This window comes from Onychostoma macrolepis, chromosome 05 (assembly GCF_012432095.1).
Source record: "Onychostoma macrolepis isolate SWU-2019 chromosome 05, ASM1243209v1, whole genome shotgun sequence".
NCBI lineage: Eukaryota > Metazoa > Chordata > Actinopteri > Cypriniformes > Cyprinidae > Onychostoma > Onychostoma macrolepis.
Genome location: NC_081159.1, coordinates 36,062,283 through 36,079,071, shown reverse-complemented (window position 1 = coordinate 36,079,071; position 16,789 = coordinate 36,062,283). Strand labels below are relative to the sequence as shown.

The 16,789-nt window shown below is 34.7% G+C and overlaps 1 protein-coding gene across 3 annotated transcripts in view; it reads left to right on the top strand.

The window, feature by feature from the left end:
• LOC131540270 (astrotactin-2-like) overlaps positions 1–16,789 on the top strand; it is a 588,347-nt gene that overhangs the window by 289,679 nt on the left and 281,879 nt on the right. For all 3 annotated transcript variants that reach the window (XM_058774886.1, XM_058774887.1, XM_058774885.1), the window contains 3 exons: positions 4,972–5,056; positions 6,014–6,088; positions 9,043–9,180. In XM_058774886.1, the coding sequence (XP_058630869.1) occupies positions 4,972–5,056; positions 6,014–6,088; positions 9,043–9,180 (298 nt within the window). The remainder of the gene's footprint in view (positions 1–4,971; positions 5,057–6,013; positions 6,089–9,042; positions 9,181–16,789) is intronic.

Sequence of the window (16,789 nt, the reverse complement as noted above, 5' to 3'; positions counted from 1 at the left end):
GATGTTATAGCCAATCATAGCAGTGGGCGTTTACATTGAAGTCTCACAGCAGACACGCCCCTCCAATTCGGAGGTTAAATTCAGGTTTTAGATGAAAACACTGCAAAGATAATAAGGAAAATAAAATAATGCATTTCATGACCCCTATAAAAACAGGCTGAGAGAAAGAGAAGGCATCGTGCCAGTGTTGTTGGAGCATGTAAATAATCCCACGTCAGCAGAATCCACACAATCAACAAATACTGATCAGGAGGTCTTTGTAATGGAACAGAAGACTTGAAATAAATTAATCATTTGATTATAGCATGACTAAATTGTATCATGGCTAAACTATGGCTCTGACAGTTCAGAATCTCAGGTACATATATGATCATATAAGAATTAATCACAATGCCATTTCTCTCTATAATCCTCTATAATGGCATTTGTAGGAAAGGAAGACACTTTTTTTGGTGACACTTTATTTTGATAGTCCACTTTAGACATTCTACTAACAGTAAGTAACTTTGCAACTACATGTCAACTAGCAGTCATTAGAGTATTAGTAGACTGTCTGCTTAATATCTTATAACACTTTATTTTGATGGGTCCACAACATACTGACTTTGAGAAACTTTGCAAGTATATGTCAACTTATTCTACTAACCCTAAACCTACCATACTGAGAGTTAGTAGACATGTAGTTGACGTAGTTACAAAGTTACTTATAGTTAGTAGAATGTCTAAAGTGGACTATCGAAATGAAGTGTAACCCTTTTTTTTCTGTTGGAAAGTTAACTTCAATTAGCTAGACCAACATGTTTCATGTTTCCTCATATTGAAAATTTTAGGTATCTATATTGTACAGCTTTTTTGTTTATTTTTCTTTCTTTTTCACATAATAGCTTGTTAAATAGTATATAGTAGCTCCCAGAATAAATGTAAATAGTACTACTACTTCTACTACTACTACTACTAATAACAACACAAAATCATAACATTCATGCTATTTTGAAGAATAGTTGACTTTTGTTGTATAGATGTACCTTTCACCTTTGTGGCTGGTCATTTTGTACTATTTTTGAAAGAAGTCCCTTCGGCTCACCAAGGCAGCTTTTATTTGATCAAAAATACAGCAAAACCGTATTATCGTTACAACAAAAACAGTAAACATTATTACAATTTAAAATAACTGTTTTATATGTGAATATATTGTAGAATGTTATTTATTTCTGTGATCAAACTACATTTTTACACTAGAGTGAATAAAGACATTCAAAAATGTTGAGGAAATCACATAATGCATTTATTGTAAGGAGCCCTTGAATAGTACATGTTATTTGTACAGTTTTCTGTTGAACATGAGTCCTTCAAAGAGAGTCTCTTAAAACACTTTGAAACTTTGTTCAAAAAGAATTCAATAACTTCTCCAAGTAGCATACAAACTCACTTCAGATATAACCTTACAGGCCGTCGAAGGACGACCATTTATAGGCAATCTACCTGCACAATAGCTCAAATCATCATTGAGAGCCGTTTGATTGAAACCTCTAAATCAGAATAATTGGCACATCATCTGGAGGACCAGCACTTACTGCTGCAGAAGCATTTTAGTGCATTTGAACCTTCATTTTTAAAGATGGAAAGGCTCATTTTCTGTCGTGTCTAACAGAAGGGCTGCTCCTGCACTGATTTGATGGTACAGGTATCTGTCATATGCTGATGCGCTCACAGCAAATGAATTATTAAGCACTTGGCTATTAAATTAATTGCTTCTGTTACGTCTGAGTGTGCAGTTTCACTCTAACTGCCAGACATTTTTATTTCTTTCCTTTTTCTTTTTCATTTCTTTTTGTTAAGTGGCACTATTAGGCAATTCATATATGTCTTTGCTTCTGTCTCTTTTTATTACATGTGTAAGAAGAACTATTTAGCATCTTCAGAGTATTGAAGTGCAAGTTAAAATGTTCAAATGTAACTCGATAGAGAATAGAGGTTGTTTTGTTATTTTCTATAGTTTTGTATATGTTAATATACTGTATATAATACAAAAAAAGAAGAAATAAATTGCAAATATCTTGTTTCCTTAGCATTTTGTTATGTGTATACTATATATATATATATATATATATATATATTAGTTCTACTCTATTGCTATGGACAGAAGTCATTATTCATAATTTTTTGACTGAATGCCACGATTGTTTTAGGTATTCCATACAGCTGTGTAATAAATTGCAATAGATTATTTTTTAGATTGTGTCTAAATGTGCTTGTTTTCATAAGAATAAGCCGTGAAATGGGAGCCTTTAAATGGGATGAATATCATTATCATAGTGGGAGTACAGATGGGTGCATATTATTTCTAATATTCACCGCTTCAGCTCATGAAATATGAATGTCTGCCTGTGCGGTTTGTAAAATGACTTTTCTCATTGTTTCGTTTCCCCTCCAGCCAGAGCTGGTTTTGAAATTACCCTTCACATTCAAGTGAATTACTATTGTATCTTATTTGATTTATCTTGCTTTTCAGATTTGGGCTTTATTTTCATTTGAAGAGTATGTTAGTTAGAGTGTGTTTTAATTTTCCTATGTCACTTTTATATTTTTGTTTGGTTTGTTTTATGAATCATGAGCTTGTAAACTCTAGGAAACTTCAGAAAGTATCCTGATTTCTATGTGCATGAATAAAGCAGAATGGGAAACTATGAAAATTTTACTGCATGATTTGTCACATTGGCCGCTTTTGGTGACAGAAATAAACCAGACCTCAAACAAATATTAAAGTTTTTTTCTGGTAATATTAAAGTAACACTGATTATTTCCTCATTGTTGAAATTAATTTGCTAACTTTTTTTTTTTTTTTAAGTTCTGTTTTTATAGACCTCATGTTCATGTCTAAAAGTGATGAATGCATAGAAATTTACAGTTTCTACACAATATATATTTAAGAAGAAATGATCTGATAATTCTTTCATTATTTACAGTCTCATATGAAAGCTTGTTTCCACTATGAAAAAAATAAAATAAAAATATGCATAAAATAAATTAATTATTAAAAGGTAACTGCAACATTTTCACTTTAACTCTGGGGTCGTACATCTCACAACTAATTGTACATCTCACAACTGTGAATTTATACCTTGCAATTTTTAGTTTACGTCTCACAATTCAGTTTTTTTTTCCTCATAATTCTATAAACTGGTGCAAAATAACAAAAAGATGTTAACTCAAAATTGCAAGATATAAACTTGAAATCCTGAGGGGGAAAACAATAAGTTTTGATTGCAAGATATGTAGGTTGCAATTGCCTTTTTATTGCATTATCCTGTGGCAAAAACAAGCTTTGATACTCTCATGTCATTTTAACATGACAGTATATTAATTTATATTTAAATATATAAGTATTTGTGACCCTGGACCACAAAACCAGTCTTAAGTGTAAATCTTTCAAAATAATAAATAAGCTTTCCATTGATGTATGGCTTGTTAGGATAGGACAATATTTGGCTGAGATACAACTATTTGAAAATCTGGAATCTGAGGGTGCAAAAAAATCGAAATATTGAGAAAATGGCCTTTAAAATTGTCCAAATGAATTCTTAGCAATGCATATTACTAATCAAAAACGACGTTTTGATATATTTACAGTAGTAAATTTACAAAATATATTCATGGAATATGAAGTTGAATGGAATATGAATTTACTTAATATACTAATGATTTTTGGCATATAATAATAATAAAAAATATATAATAATAATAATATCAAACGACTACAATATGTTCAAAACTCTGCTGCTTGCTTGATTACTCACACAAGAAAGAACGATCACATTACCCCTATCCTTTATCATCTTCATTGGCTCCCGGTTTCCTTGCGTATTAACTTCAAGATACTAATTCTCACTTATAAAGCTCACCATAACATTGCTCCTTCTTATTTATCTGATTTACTTCTGCCATATGTACCTGGCAGCTCATTAAGATCTAGTGAGGGACTGTTAGTCACCCATAAGTTTCGTCTGGTGACTATGGGAGATAGGGCCTTCAGTGTTGTTGCTCCCAGATTGTGGAATGCTCTTCCCCAAACCATCCTCTCCTTTAAAAACCTCTTAAAAACCCATTTTTTTCTGACCATTACTCTTCAAGTCATAGTATGTGAACTGTACCCTGTTATGGATGTTTATCTTCATTCGTTCTGTATCTCTAATCTAATCTTATAAGTGGTTTCTGTATATTACTCTTAGCTTTTGGTTTATGTTTTCTGGTATTGATGTATATTGTCTCTGTTCCTTAAGCCTGATTTGTAAAGTGACCTTGAGTGCTAGAAAGGCGCTATATAAAAATATATATATATATTATTATTATTATTATTATTATAAAAGAAAAATCTATAATTTTGACCCATACAGATACAGTGTATTTTTGGCTATTGCTACAAATATACCCCAGCGACTTAAGACTGGTTTTGTGGTCCAGGGTCACATTTATGTATGTATTTGTTTTTAAATCATACAATGTTGTTTATGCCTCAGTGACTTTCACACCGTGCTTGACACAAACATTATTTTCCCTATGTAAAGATATATTTACAGTAGGAATATTCCCAGAAATAGACTTTTGATGTTGATTTGAAATATGACATAGACATATTTCTGTGAGATTCACCCAACAATCCCTTTGTCCCTGAGGAGGTGTATCATTCTCGTATCCTCGGCTCCTAGCATCGCCTTCTGATAGCTGAGTAGCTCTGTGATACCTTTCAAGATAAGAACCATCTGATAGTGAAGGTATCGGAGACAGAACCAGCTCTCACATGTCACTCTTCCCACTTTACTTGACTGCATACAGGACGAACTGTACTTTGAAAACCTTTTGTCTGGAGCAAATCCATGTGTGTGCGACAGCACTGGGTGCCACATGGTCATGCGGTTGATTTGCCAGAAGGATAAATGAACATAATCTGTCACTGTGTTGTGTTCTCTGCAGGGGAATGCAGCTGTCTGGAAGGTTATGCCCCTGACCCCGAGCATAAACATCTCTGCGTCCGCACTGATTGGGGCCGCAATGAAGGGTGAGTGCTGCAAACCACTCAGTCAACGCCTCACAAATAGGCCAAACTAAAAGCCAGGACAGGAGGGAGATGAGCTGGGGGAAGAGAGAGGCTGCAACACAGAGAGAGAGATACGATTCATCACCTCACCTCATGCCAAGTGTAGTAACTACTCTTCCTGACTCTTGTGGAGCATGTTAATGAACTCACTCAAGCAAACAGCTGGTCCAAAAAACGACAGCAGAACTTTCGGTCCAGACATCAACTCCAGTCTGAGACTTAAAAAAAAACCTGGGACAATGTTACACTTGAACATAACAACAACAGCAGTCATGCCTCCAGGAAATTTAAACAGGCTAGGTCAAAAGTAATCTAACAGTAATCAAAGAGTAGTCTGATAATATTACCTAAAATGTGTAATGTAATGGTTATGTTACAAACTGAGATTTCTGTCATGTAAATTGGAATTACAAGCAACAGATTACAGTTTGTAAGCAATCTACCCAGCACTGGCAACTGGATAGCAACACCATAGCATCATAGTGGTCAGTACTGCACCTAACGACCACCCAGTTATCTATAGTAACCACCTAGCAACACCCAAACACCACAACATCGGTCTGTTGTCTATCACAATAGACCTTTTTTTTTTTTTGCCACTTTGGATAAGCACCTCTGACGTTTTCTTCAGAAAATGTGAAACTCTTGTTCAGAGGTGTGCAATTCTGATCCTTGAGGGCCATCTTCCTGCAGAGTTTAGCTCCAACAGACCTGACATTTCTAGTTATCCTGAAGACCCTTAGTAGCTGGTTCAGGCGTATTTAATTACGGTTGTAGCTAAACTTTGCAGGACATTGGCCTTCCAAGAGTAGGATTGGACACACTTGATTTAGTTAATTACTGTTACTATTATCATTTTTCAGCTAAAACCCTTAGCATTTATACTCACAAAGCCTTTTTTGTGTGTTTGTCCCACAGTCCGTGGCCTTACTCAAACTTGGAAAGAGGTTATGACCTTGTCACAGGCGAACAGGCTCCAGAGAAGATTTTCAGGTAAGAACCAGATCTTCCCACCTGTCTGTCCTCTAAAATAAGGTCCCATGCTAAACACAACAGTCCCTTGGGTGTCCCTGTCAAGGCAGGGCCTCCCCGCCTGTTGTCAGCTGCCCTTATACTGAACACAGGGCTTCACAGATTGCCTGCGGGGCAGCACTGTGGGTTTCCTGGTAGGAGTTGCCCTAGGCATGTTCCACCTGAAAGAGGAGGGAGATCTACCGGAGCCCTAGGCCTCTTTCCATTTTAAAGCAGGGTCTAGGGCCACTGTGAGTGTTTAGTGTGTCCATATATTTATTTTTCATGTTCTCAAGAAAATATTGGAGATAAAAAGGGAACGAGGACAGGTCACAAACCGCAGCATGTCACTTTGGATTTCTCAATGTTTCTGTCCTGCAGGCATGATAGTCTGAAAAGCTTCTGCCCTTAAAATATCTGCTGTAACTCATCACATGTATTGCAGCAGGCCTGACTGCAGTCTGAATGTTGCATGTTGATTTTTCTAACCAAGCTCATTGAAAATATGTGACTACATTTCTCAAAAACCTCAAATACAGGTACATTTCACTGCACTTTTCAGATTATACATCCAGAAGAGGCACTATAAGCAAGTACATTTACATAGGCAAGTACATTTTTATAAAAAGAGCTACTTGTTTCACAGTGCTAAATAACATATTCAATTTTCTTTGAAACAATTATATTTGATTGTTGCAACATTTTATTACGTTGGTTAATGCATTGCAATTCATTTGTTGAAGAAGCCATGTTATTTTAGTTTGCTTCAACAAGTCCTTGATCCCTTTTAGCGGACCCAAGCACTTCACATCACAATTACAATGTTGTACCGGGTGCGCTTCTGAGCAAGTTCACTATGCAGGAAATCCATACATGTGAAGCCAGTTTTGTGATGCAAACATACAAAATGCATTAACAGAAGCAAATGTTGTTGGTCTTTTACTCTCTATTTACTCTTTAGTGCCTCTAGTGTTCATTTGCTGATGCTGTAGTGAAATGTATGTATGAAACATAGACAGTTACATGTTTCCAGTTTTTCCTCTTTAAGTTATTTACACATAAAAGTGAGACATGTCCTAAACATTTAAAGACGAGAAAGAACTTGTGTGTCAATGCAAAATTTAGTTGCTTATGGATGCTGAGAAATTACAATTATCCAGAATAGTCATTATCATATTCAAAAGCTATTTAAACCATTATTTACTTTATTATTTTCTGCATATACTGTTACAGTGATACAAAATTACTCACACCATGATATAGGATTTTGTCATACAGTCCACCAATATAGTTTCAGCCAGTTCAACTAAAAACAAATGTGTATTTTACGTGGGACAATTACCTGATGCAATGACAATTTCTCACTTTGATTATCCCTATTAAATTATGTCTGTCGTTAATTAAATGCGAATATATATTCCATTATTTTCCTCATTTTCAGACTACAAGTATGAAGCTGTTTTGGGATTTTTTTCTCTTTGGATCTAAACGCGAAGGCGAAAATAAATGAAATTTATATCATCCCATTCACTCTCTCCTTACTCACCCAAGCTGTCATCACTCTTAACCACCTGACAACTCAAGCCATTTAGTTTAGCTGGCAGCAGTTGACTGATAGTGGACTGAGGAAAGCAATCGATGCCCTCTGAAGTGTCAATTGATGGGCCGAAGCAAGGCCTGGGCTATCGCTGTCTTATTTATGAGTGGAAGTATGCATTGATCCAGAGTAATTCAGATGTGCTTGTCTATATCCAAGGTCAGCGGCTGGCCAGACTCAGACCTGAGCTTTAGTGCGGTGGGGCCCTTGTGTCAGATCGCTATGATATATGATAAGAGTGCATGTTATCATACAAATTTAATTCCCAGAATATGGATTCATTGGCTAAATTAATATTATATTATCTAAGTTATTTTAGCTCTTCAGTTACCTTGAACAAATAATCATGGTGCTAATAAACAAATTATGAATTAGTCAGCCGTAGTTAATATACATGTCATGTATGTGCCAATCGAAGGGAAATAAATCAAGAAGCTGTGGTTTACAGTGAATTCATAACTATTAAGGAGTGTAGTTAGGCACAATACTGTAATAAATTAATTGTAAACCTTGGCTTCACTGGGCTTAGTGATTTTTATGAAAGTTATTCAATATACATAGCAAGGTTTCATAAAATAAAACAAAGCAAATAAAATTTAATGATATTAATAAAAGTATTATTTTTCTGCCAAACAATTTAGTTCCTCAGAAACAGATATGATTTCAACAAAGTGAAAAGCACAGATGCAGTATTTATTTATTTAGCTTTATTTTTAGTAGTCATATTAATTGTACTTATTTTATTTATTAAAAAAAAAAACACAATACTATTTTTTTTTTCATCTCAGCTTTATTTTAATTGACAAAAATCTGATTTTTAAATAGTTTTAGTCTAAAATAATATCACTGCCACATCCTCTTTGACCCTTACTGTACCTTTAAAAGTTCTGTATGTAAATGCTAAAACTCTTCCCATGTCCAATGAGTTGCAGTGCTCTTTTACAGGTCATGGAGTTTCAGACAGGTTCTGAAATTAAGAGTATGACCACACTAATGTATTTAATTTTGAAGAATGTGACGAATCCCATTTTCCATTATATGACCACTTCTCCATTATACAATCATTTCTGCAGATTAGCCGTGTATATTTTCATTGTCTTTTTATTATTTAGTTATTATTATTATTATTTTACTAAACACCTTTGTGTATGTCATTAGCACACAACTATTGTCTAGTTTGATGGTCTTTATTTGCACATGCTGTGAAGAAGAGATCTTCTCTCTCAGTTAGTGTGACTTTCTTGTAATAAGCAGCTGTCTTTATTCCAGCAAGTTCCAGAGGGTCATTGAAATTCAGCTGACACATCACGCTCTTGTGTTCATGTCCCTCATGCTGCAGGTCATCCTACAGTCTGGGTCAAGGCCTATGGCTGCCAGTCAGCAAGAGCTTTGTGGTTCCTCCAGTGGAGCTGTCAATCAACCCTATAGCCAGCTGTAAGACGGACGTGTTGGTTACAGAGGACCCTGGAGAAGTGCGGTGAGTTAATCACAGCTCAGCTCAACAAGCCCACCTGTGTGTTTCAGTACATTCTAGACTGAGAATGGACATCAGAAGACAGAAATGTCCTGCTGCTGTAACTGATGGGTTGATTGTAATTTATTAAGCCTGGTCTGGATCTTTTTTATATGAGCAGGTTTATTAGAGATATTTAATTACATGTCCTTGACCCAGCCAACATATTGCTATTGTTTTGTTTTTGTTTGTTGTTGTTGTTGTTGTTCCCACAAAATCTCTGAACTGACATATTTTCAAACAGACGTCCATTAAGACGTCCAATATTTCTTCTGTAGCTAAAGTGGCTCACATACTTCAGAGTATTTATTTCATTCACTAAGCAACACTCAGCAACTAGGCCTACACTCTCAGAAAAATAAAATTGTCACTGGGCCAGTAATTTATTTGTACCTTATTCAAGTGTTAAGCTGCAAACACTTTTAAAAGTGCTATTCTACTCAGCAATGACGGGTGGTTGAAATATCACAGTATTAATATACTGTATCATTCTACAGAAATGTCCACTTTTGGTATGGCAAGATGTCTTTAAATGTATTTCTTTTTCTAACATTTAAACTTAGACCAGATTATTAGATTACCTTTTGACTTCATGAATACATATAAATGACAGGGTTTTTTGGGTTTTTTTTTTTAGCTTTTTTGTGCAATTATTTTATTTACTATTTTTTTTTTTTTTTGTCACTGGTGCTACCTTCTTTAACAATATTAAAAGTTTTTATGAAATATTATTTCTCTTTTTTTTTCAGTACATGTAGTCAGAGTTAAAGAAAAGTAATGAAAATGCACAAAATAAGGAGATTGTTATATTTATTTAAAGTGCCAGAAAAAAAAAACAGTACAGTACAGTAACACAGTAACACCAGTGACACAATGAATCACCAGTGTCATGCATAAGACCTGATATACTAATCTTCACTGGTGTTATCCATAAGGAAGGTAACACCAGTGACGGTAACACCACTGACAGTAACACTGGTGACAATTTATATGAAAAATGCATTTTACAGCATGTCTGCTGCAAGGTATCAAACCACATGTTGTCAATAATGGTATACTCACTAAATTAAGTAGTTTAATAAAACACTTTCCCACTGTACATGGCTGTGGGGATAAGCAGTTTTGTGGTGGTAGGAATTATTTAATTAATTAAAAACAAATATTGCCACATTGATGGCTCAAGAAGGTGTAATTGTTCAAATAACATATTGTTTCATTTTAAAATATAAAGAAATTGTAACCCTAAAGTGTTTTTCAAGTGTAATATTTCTGTAAAGGCTAGGGACAGAAAAATTGACATTTCCATAGAATGACCCATATCTGTATTATGTGACGTATGTTGCCGTATGTTGTATATGTTGTCCTTTGTCATACTATTACAGCGGAATGTGAAGGGAAAAATAAAATAAAAAATCATGAGGAAAAGAATCAACCTGGTCTCATGGCATAACGTACCTGGGTGCACTTTTTAGTGCAACCGTTTTTACGTATCTTGCTGCACGTTTCACCGCAGTTTCAAAGAGAAATGTCCACTGAGTGGAGCTAAAACACGGGTTCAACACGTAAACCCTGGCACGTTTTTATTACGTTGATATAGGTACGTATTTCTGTGTTTTTATTACGTTTTCCGTATCCGGGGACTGTCCGTAAAAATGTATGTTCTATCGTGTTGGTAATATGCCCTACACCAAACCCAACCCTAAACCTACCCAATAGTGTTGATGACAAATGCAAAACTGATATAAAAACGCATTTGTTGATGCAACCGTGCCATTTGAACTTCCTTATGTGCAGATTTAAACTGTTTGTCGAACCGTAGTTACACAGGATTTGAACCGGAGCTTCTCAGCTTTCAAGTACATCTCCGTATTCCGTGAGCTACCGAACAAAAACCGTCTATGAAAACCCATAGATATGAAGCTGGATATGTGTGATGCTAACATTCAAATGTATCAGTTTTCAAATCTCCCAGCATATTAATATTGTTTTGAAGTCTTAACATGATATTCTTCAAGTAATTGTGCAAAAATTACGCTTTATTAATCGAAACTCTGTAAATTTGTGTGAAAAAGAATAAAAGGAGTCTGAGTTTTACTGCCTCTAGTGTCCATTTGTTTTGGAAACTGCAGTGTTATGTACTTATTGGTACGTATTTCGCGTCTCGCTAAAAAGTGCACCCAGGTACGTTTATGCCACACTGTAAAAAAAAAAAGTTGAGCCAACTTAAAATTTTTCAGCAGATTTTTGAGTTTTCTCAACTTGTCGGTTTAAGTTTATACAAAAACAATTGAGAATCTCCCACAAAAACAAGTTGAGCAAACCTTTTTTTTTTTTTTTTTACAATGCAGGTAGCAACGAATGCAGCGATTGAAAAGAGCTCTTGCCATATAGTCATGTTATAACATGTCACATTAAAATGCCAAGCGTTACGTTATTCTCAAAGTAAAACATTAAGGAGAGTCGACAGCAACTAATATTTATTTGTAGGGCAACCTTATGATTTGAACTAATTCATTTCAGTCCTCCTACAGCCTTTAAGGTGTATGTCCTTTAAAATTGGGACCTTGTATTTATTTGACCATTTTAATTGAATGTTTTGCAATTATTTAACTTTGGTTCTGTATTCTATTGAAATACAAAAACATACATTCTCTGGATTGTTTCCTCCAATACATCTCTGTTCTATGTGAAATGTTCAGGCAGTTATTAATAGATTTCTCAAAGCCCTTTATCTGACATTACTCTTGCCTCTTCATTTCTGATAGTCCCACAACTGCTGTTGGCTGAAATGTCCTCAGGGAAACAAACTATTTACAGTATTACTTTTTCACAACCAAGCTGTTTTCATCATTATTGCAATCCCAACATATGCCAAGCTGTTCTTACAGTGTCAGCATATACTCTAATGTGAATCTGGTATAGACTAAGAGCAGGAGCATCGTGCGCCTATTTATTTGTGTATTTAAGCACCAGTGACAGCCTGGATATAGTCTAGTGGTATAGTGGTAGTTTCTGTTTAGCCCCATATGATATGATTGTTTGTTAGAGTTTCAAGAAAGATGGAAGAATTTACTGGAGTGTGAATTCAGTGTAATGTTCTCAGACACTTAATTTTATTTTAATTGCAATTAAATTAAAATGTATTGCAGTTAACTCAGCCATGACTGAAATAACATAGGAAATGAATACGGGTAATTTTAGACCCATGTTGTGCCATAGAAGGGTAGTGACACAAAAACGATTTACATTCAAAAATTAAGAAAGAAAAAAGAAAAATAAGAATATGTGATGATCAAAAGCAAGTTAATTGAGGAATTCCTGGAATACTGAATGATGAAATTAATTTCTTGCAAAAATATATATAAAAAAATAAATAAAAAATCCAGTCGGGTCACTTTAGACCCATGTAGTGCATCAAAGGGTTAAAGTTAGGATAAAAATGATGTATTAAATTTAAATGTAATATCACATAATACACTACATTTAAAATTATAATCTTTCCATGTGCTTTAGTATTTTAGTCAACACATCAAAGTAAGTGCACTTCTTTAAATCATGACAAAATATTATTAAAACTTAATCATTTTTAAATCTAACTTGTATTTTGACATCATTACAAAGCTCACTTTTTGCATTTATTATTATTATTATTATTATTACATTTAAAATTATTATGTTATCTGCAATAGCTTTATTGAAATACGTAAACTACAAATGCACGTTTAATACAATTAAGTGAACTTTTTCACAAGAGGAGTATTTCTATTTAAAGGGGTCATAACACACACAAAATAAATAAATACATAAATAATGTGTGTGTGTGTGTGTGTTAAAATTATTATTTTCGACCCTTATTCTGTCTCTCTCTAAAATGACCTGTTTTAATGAGCGGGCCATTTAAGGCTTGTGAGGCTGCAAACGATATTTATGAACAAATCAATGTGAACAAATCAAGCTTCAGTATCAGAATAAAAAAAAAATATTTTCCCCATAAGCGTAAACGTATGCAACACTTGTCCCCGTGGTATTACAACATTTAGACAAAAAACCAAACCAACCATGCAACCAAAAAAAAAAAAAAAGATCAGGGAGCACAGTCATGGTCATGGTGCTTTGGACTAAGAGTGCGAAAGCACAGGCATTAGATCATAAGCATATTTTATAAAATTTATATCCTCAGATTATAATGCATGATTTTTTTTCTTAAAAGCCTGTCAGCGAAGGAATTATGTTCTCGGTTGCAAGTACATTACAGAAAATTTAAGCAGTTCTGGCACACTGGAGTATTACCTTTGCCAAATAAGTAAAGCGGTGTGAATGTTGTTTAATCTTGTACTGCATTTGTACTTTCCATTTTGTGTCCAGAAATGGGATTACGTTTCTTTCATAGAAAACACCTTTTCTCATTTCCCGTCATACACTTAGATCGTTTCTGAGTTCTGATGATGAATAGCATTCATTAACATTTCAATTTCATCCCAGAATGAGGTGGCCATGTCTCTGGCCTTTGGGAAGTGGGAACAGTGACCTGCAATGGCTTGTGTTTGGCTTCCTCCAGAATGGAAATGAAGCTGGCTTTCCACCAGAAGTGTTAACGTGTGCAGCTCTATTTCTCCTGAAGCTCCAGAGGTTATCAACATCCCCAATGGAGTGACGCGTCAGTAAACACTCCTAATCTCCTTTATGCTACTCACTTAATACAGCTGTCAGCCACAGGAGAGGTCATACAAACCTGTGCAAATAAACCCAACCTTCAAGGTTTAGGAGACACAGTTGTGTCACTTTCAAAAGCGAAACTCTAGTTTGACAAGATGCACTAAATAATTTAAAGTAGTTAAGAAACACTTCAAACAAATAGCGAGCTACACTACTATCTATCTATCTATCTATCTATCTATTTTAACAGACATTTTGGTCTCATTGAATGGCCTCAATTAAGGTGACAGCAATAAACTAGATAAGATATATTCACACTAAGTGCAAAACAAAAACAAAGCAAGACACCCTATTTGTTATGACAAAGCAGCAGCTTTGCAATCAATATTTCACCGTTATTTCACCATCATAAAATGCCATGCAGGGGCAACAAACTGTGAATTGTTGAAGCAATAACAAACAGCACATTACCACTCTAATAGACTTGTTTCACAAGTTTATTAGCTATTTTTATCCCACTCAAACAAACTGTTTCAAAAGGAGGTACATGAAGCATGAAGGCTTTAAAGCTGAGCTCAATAATGAATTTGATACAAGTGATTTGTGTGTATGTATATATATATATATATATATATATAATTGTGATATTATACCATTAATATTCTTCTTCACCACTGTATACTGTATTTCACTCAATTGTGTCTCCTGTAGCCTATTATTTCTCTCTAATGTGCGAGCATTCAAAGTGTTTATAGTGTGGAAAATGCAGCCCTAGTTCAATCAAACTCTAACTTTACAGCTTGCATACATTCAGACTTGCTGACTTAAGGTTGTGAATGATTTATTAAGCTTAATTAGTACTTAACATCATGGCAGGGACAAAATAATAACTTTGAGGACGGAAACACCCATTTTATGAGTGATTAGTGGAGTTTCAGAGGAATACATCATATCAGTGTAATGTATCTGGAAAATAATTAGTTGCTGCTGCACAGGAAATGTCTGTCACATCACACACAGCACAATGAATAATGAGCTCCTCTTAAATATGCAAATGAGATTCAGTGGGAAGACCCATGAGTGAAGGCTGCCGACTGGAGCCAACTAAAATCAAAACAGCATTTTCAAATAATGAAAGACAAGCAAATGCACTGTACTCTTACTATTATTACATTACTGTTTCAAGTCTTTTACTAAACTTAAAGGTCCTTAAGGCTCTCTTGTTCAAATAGTTTCTGATATTGTCAAAGATTACTTTCACAATTCTCAGTCAACAGAACCATGAAGTCAGGGTCAGAGCTGAGATATGAACTCAGATCAGTGGAATGAGAGTCAGACTCTCAAACTCTGAGCCACTGGGAGCTGGTGAACCCAAACATAAAGATGCACCCTAGAGATGTTCAGATGCAATAGAATTTGGTAAAAGTTCAAGCAAAAAAGGGAACAAAAATACACAGATTGCAGGGGACCTCAAAAGACAATCCTCAGTTGACAAAAACAATCCAAAGTTCAAAAAGCAATAGCTGAGGAGTAATTCCACAATATAAAGCTAAACAAGGAATACATCCAAAAGGCAAGAGACAACAAACATTTTTGCACCAGAGAAGACTTATGCAGGCAGTTGACTTCAGAACAACTACTAAAGACTAAGCTAAGAAACTGGGATAAAGAGCAAGAAAATACACTAAGACCAATGTGACAGATGAAAGACCTATTAAGATCCATTGTTAGTGAGAGCTAGACATGGGTGTTTAGTGAGGACCTTTAGAGGCTGAAACACCACACGAACGCTGATAGTTGGGTTGGTGTTATTTTAGTGTCATTGAGATGCTATAATAGTTTTTTTATTAATATTCTGATTTTGTTATTATTATTATTATTTGAATTGTATATTTATGTTAAATTTAAGTTAACATATGTTAACAAATGTTATAATCACTTTCTTTATTTCTTATTTAATTTCAGTTAACGTTAATTTTATGTCAAGTTTTTATTTTTTATTTATTTATTTTTTTCTGTACACCACATTATAACAGAATAAGTGCAATGGCAAAATAAGTGCAAGCCAATTTCTTGATCACTATCACCATGTTTTTTCTATTTCTATATTTAAATACTGATGTAATATTAATTATCAACATGTACTTATGGTTACGGCCAGGTGTCAGGCCTATGTTTGTGTTGTGTTGTGTTTTCTGTCCTTGTGTTCCCCATGTTCTAGTTTTACCTCTTGTATGCCCATATTTGGTTTTGTTCCTTTTCCTGTTCTTGTTTAGTTAATTTAGTAACACCTGTTTCAGTTCTCCCTGATCATGTTCCCTGATTAGTTCATTATGTTCATTCTGTTCCACCTGTGTTTTATTAATTACCTAGTGTACTTAAGCCCTGTGTTTTCCTCAGTCTAGCATCCGGTATTAACATCAATGTTGCGTTCTCCCTGCCTTGTGTTACCCCTGCCGGATTGCGGATCATTAAAAGACTGTTTATTTTGAGTTACTCCTCGTCGCCTCGCTTCCCTTGTGTTTGATCGTGACAATGGGTTAGGGTAAGGGTCTGGTGTAGCACTTTATTAGTTACACTTTATTTTAATGTGTCCTTGTTACTGTGTAATTATAGATTTAAGTACATTAACTACATGTACTTACTATATGGTTAAGGTTTGTCTTAGGGTTACTTGCATGAAATTATGCATAATTTATTGTTATTATAATAAGTACATGTAACGTGCAACAAAGACACCAAATAATGTGTTACCACTTTATTTTGCAATGCATGCACTTACTTGTACTTATCTAAGAACATACTGGGTAATGCAAGTTTAGGTTGGTGGGCTCAAGTCCTGTAGGATTAGGTTTAGGGGTAGGTTCAGGTTTAATCAAATAATGATTTACTGGGTAAAATCTGTGGAGGATCCAAG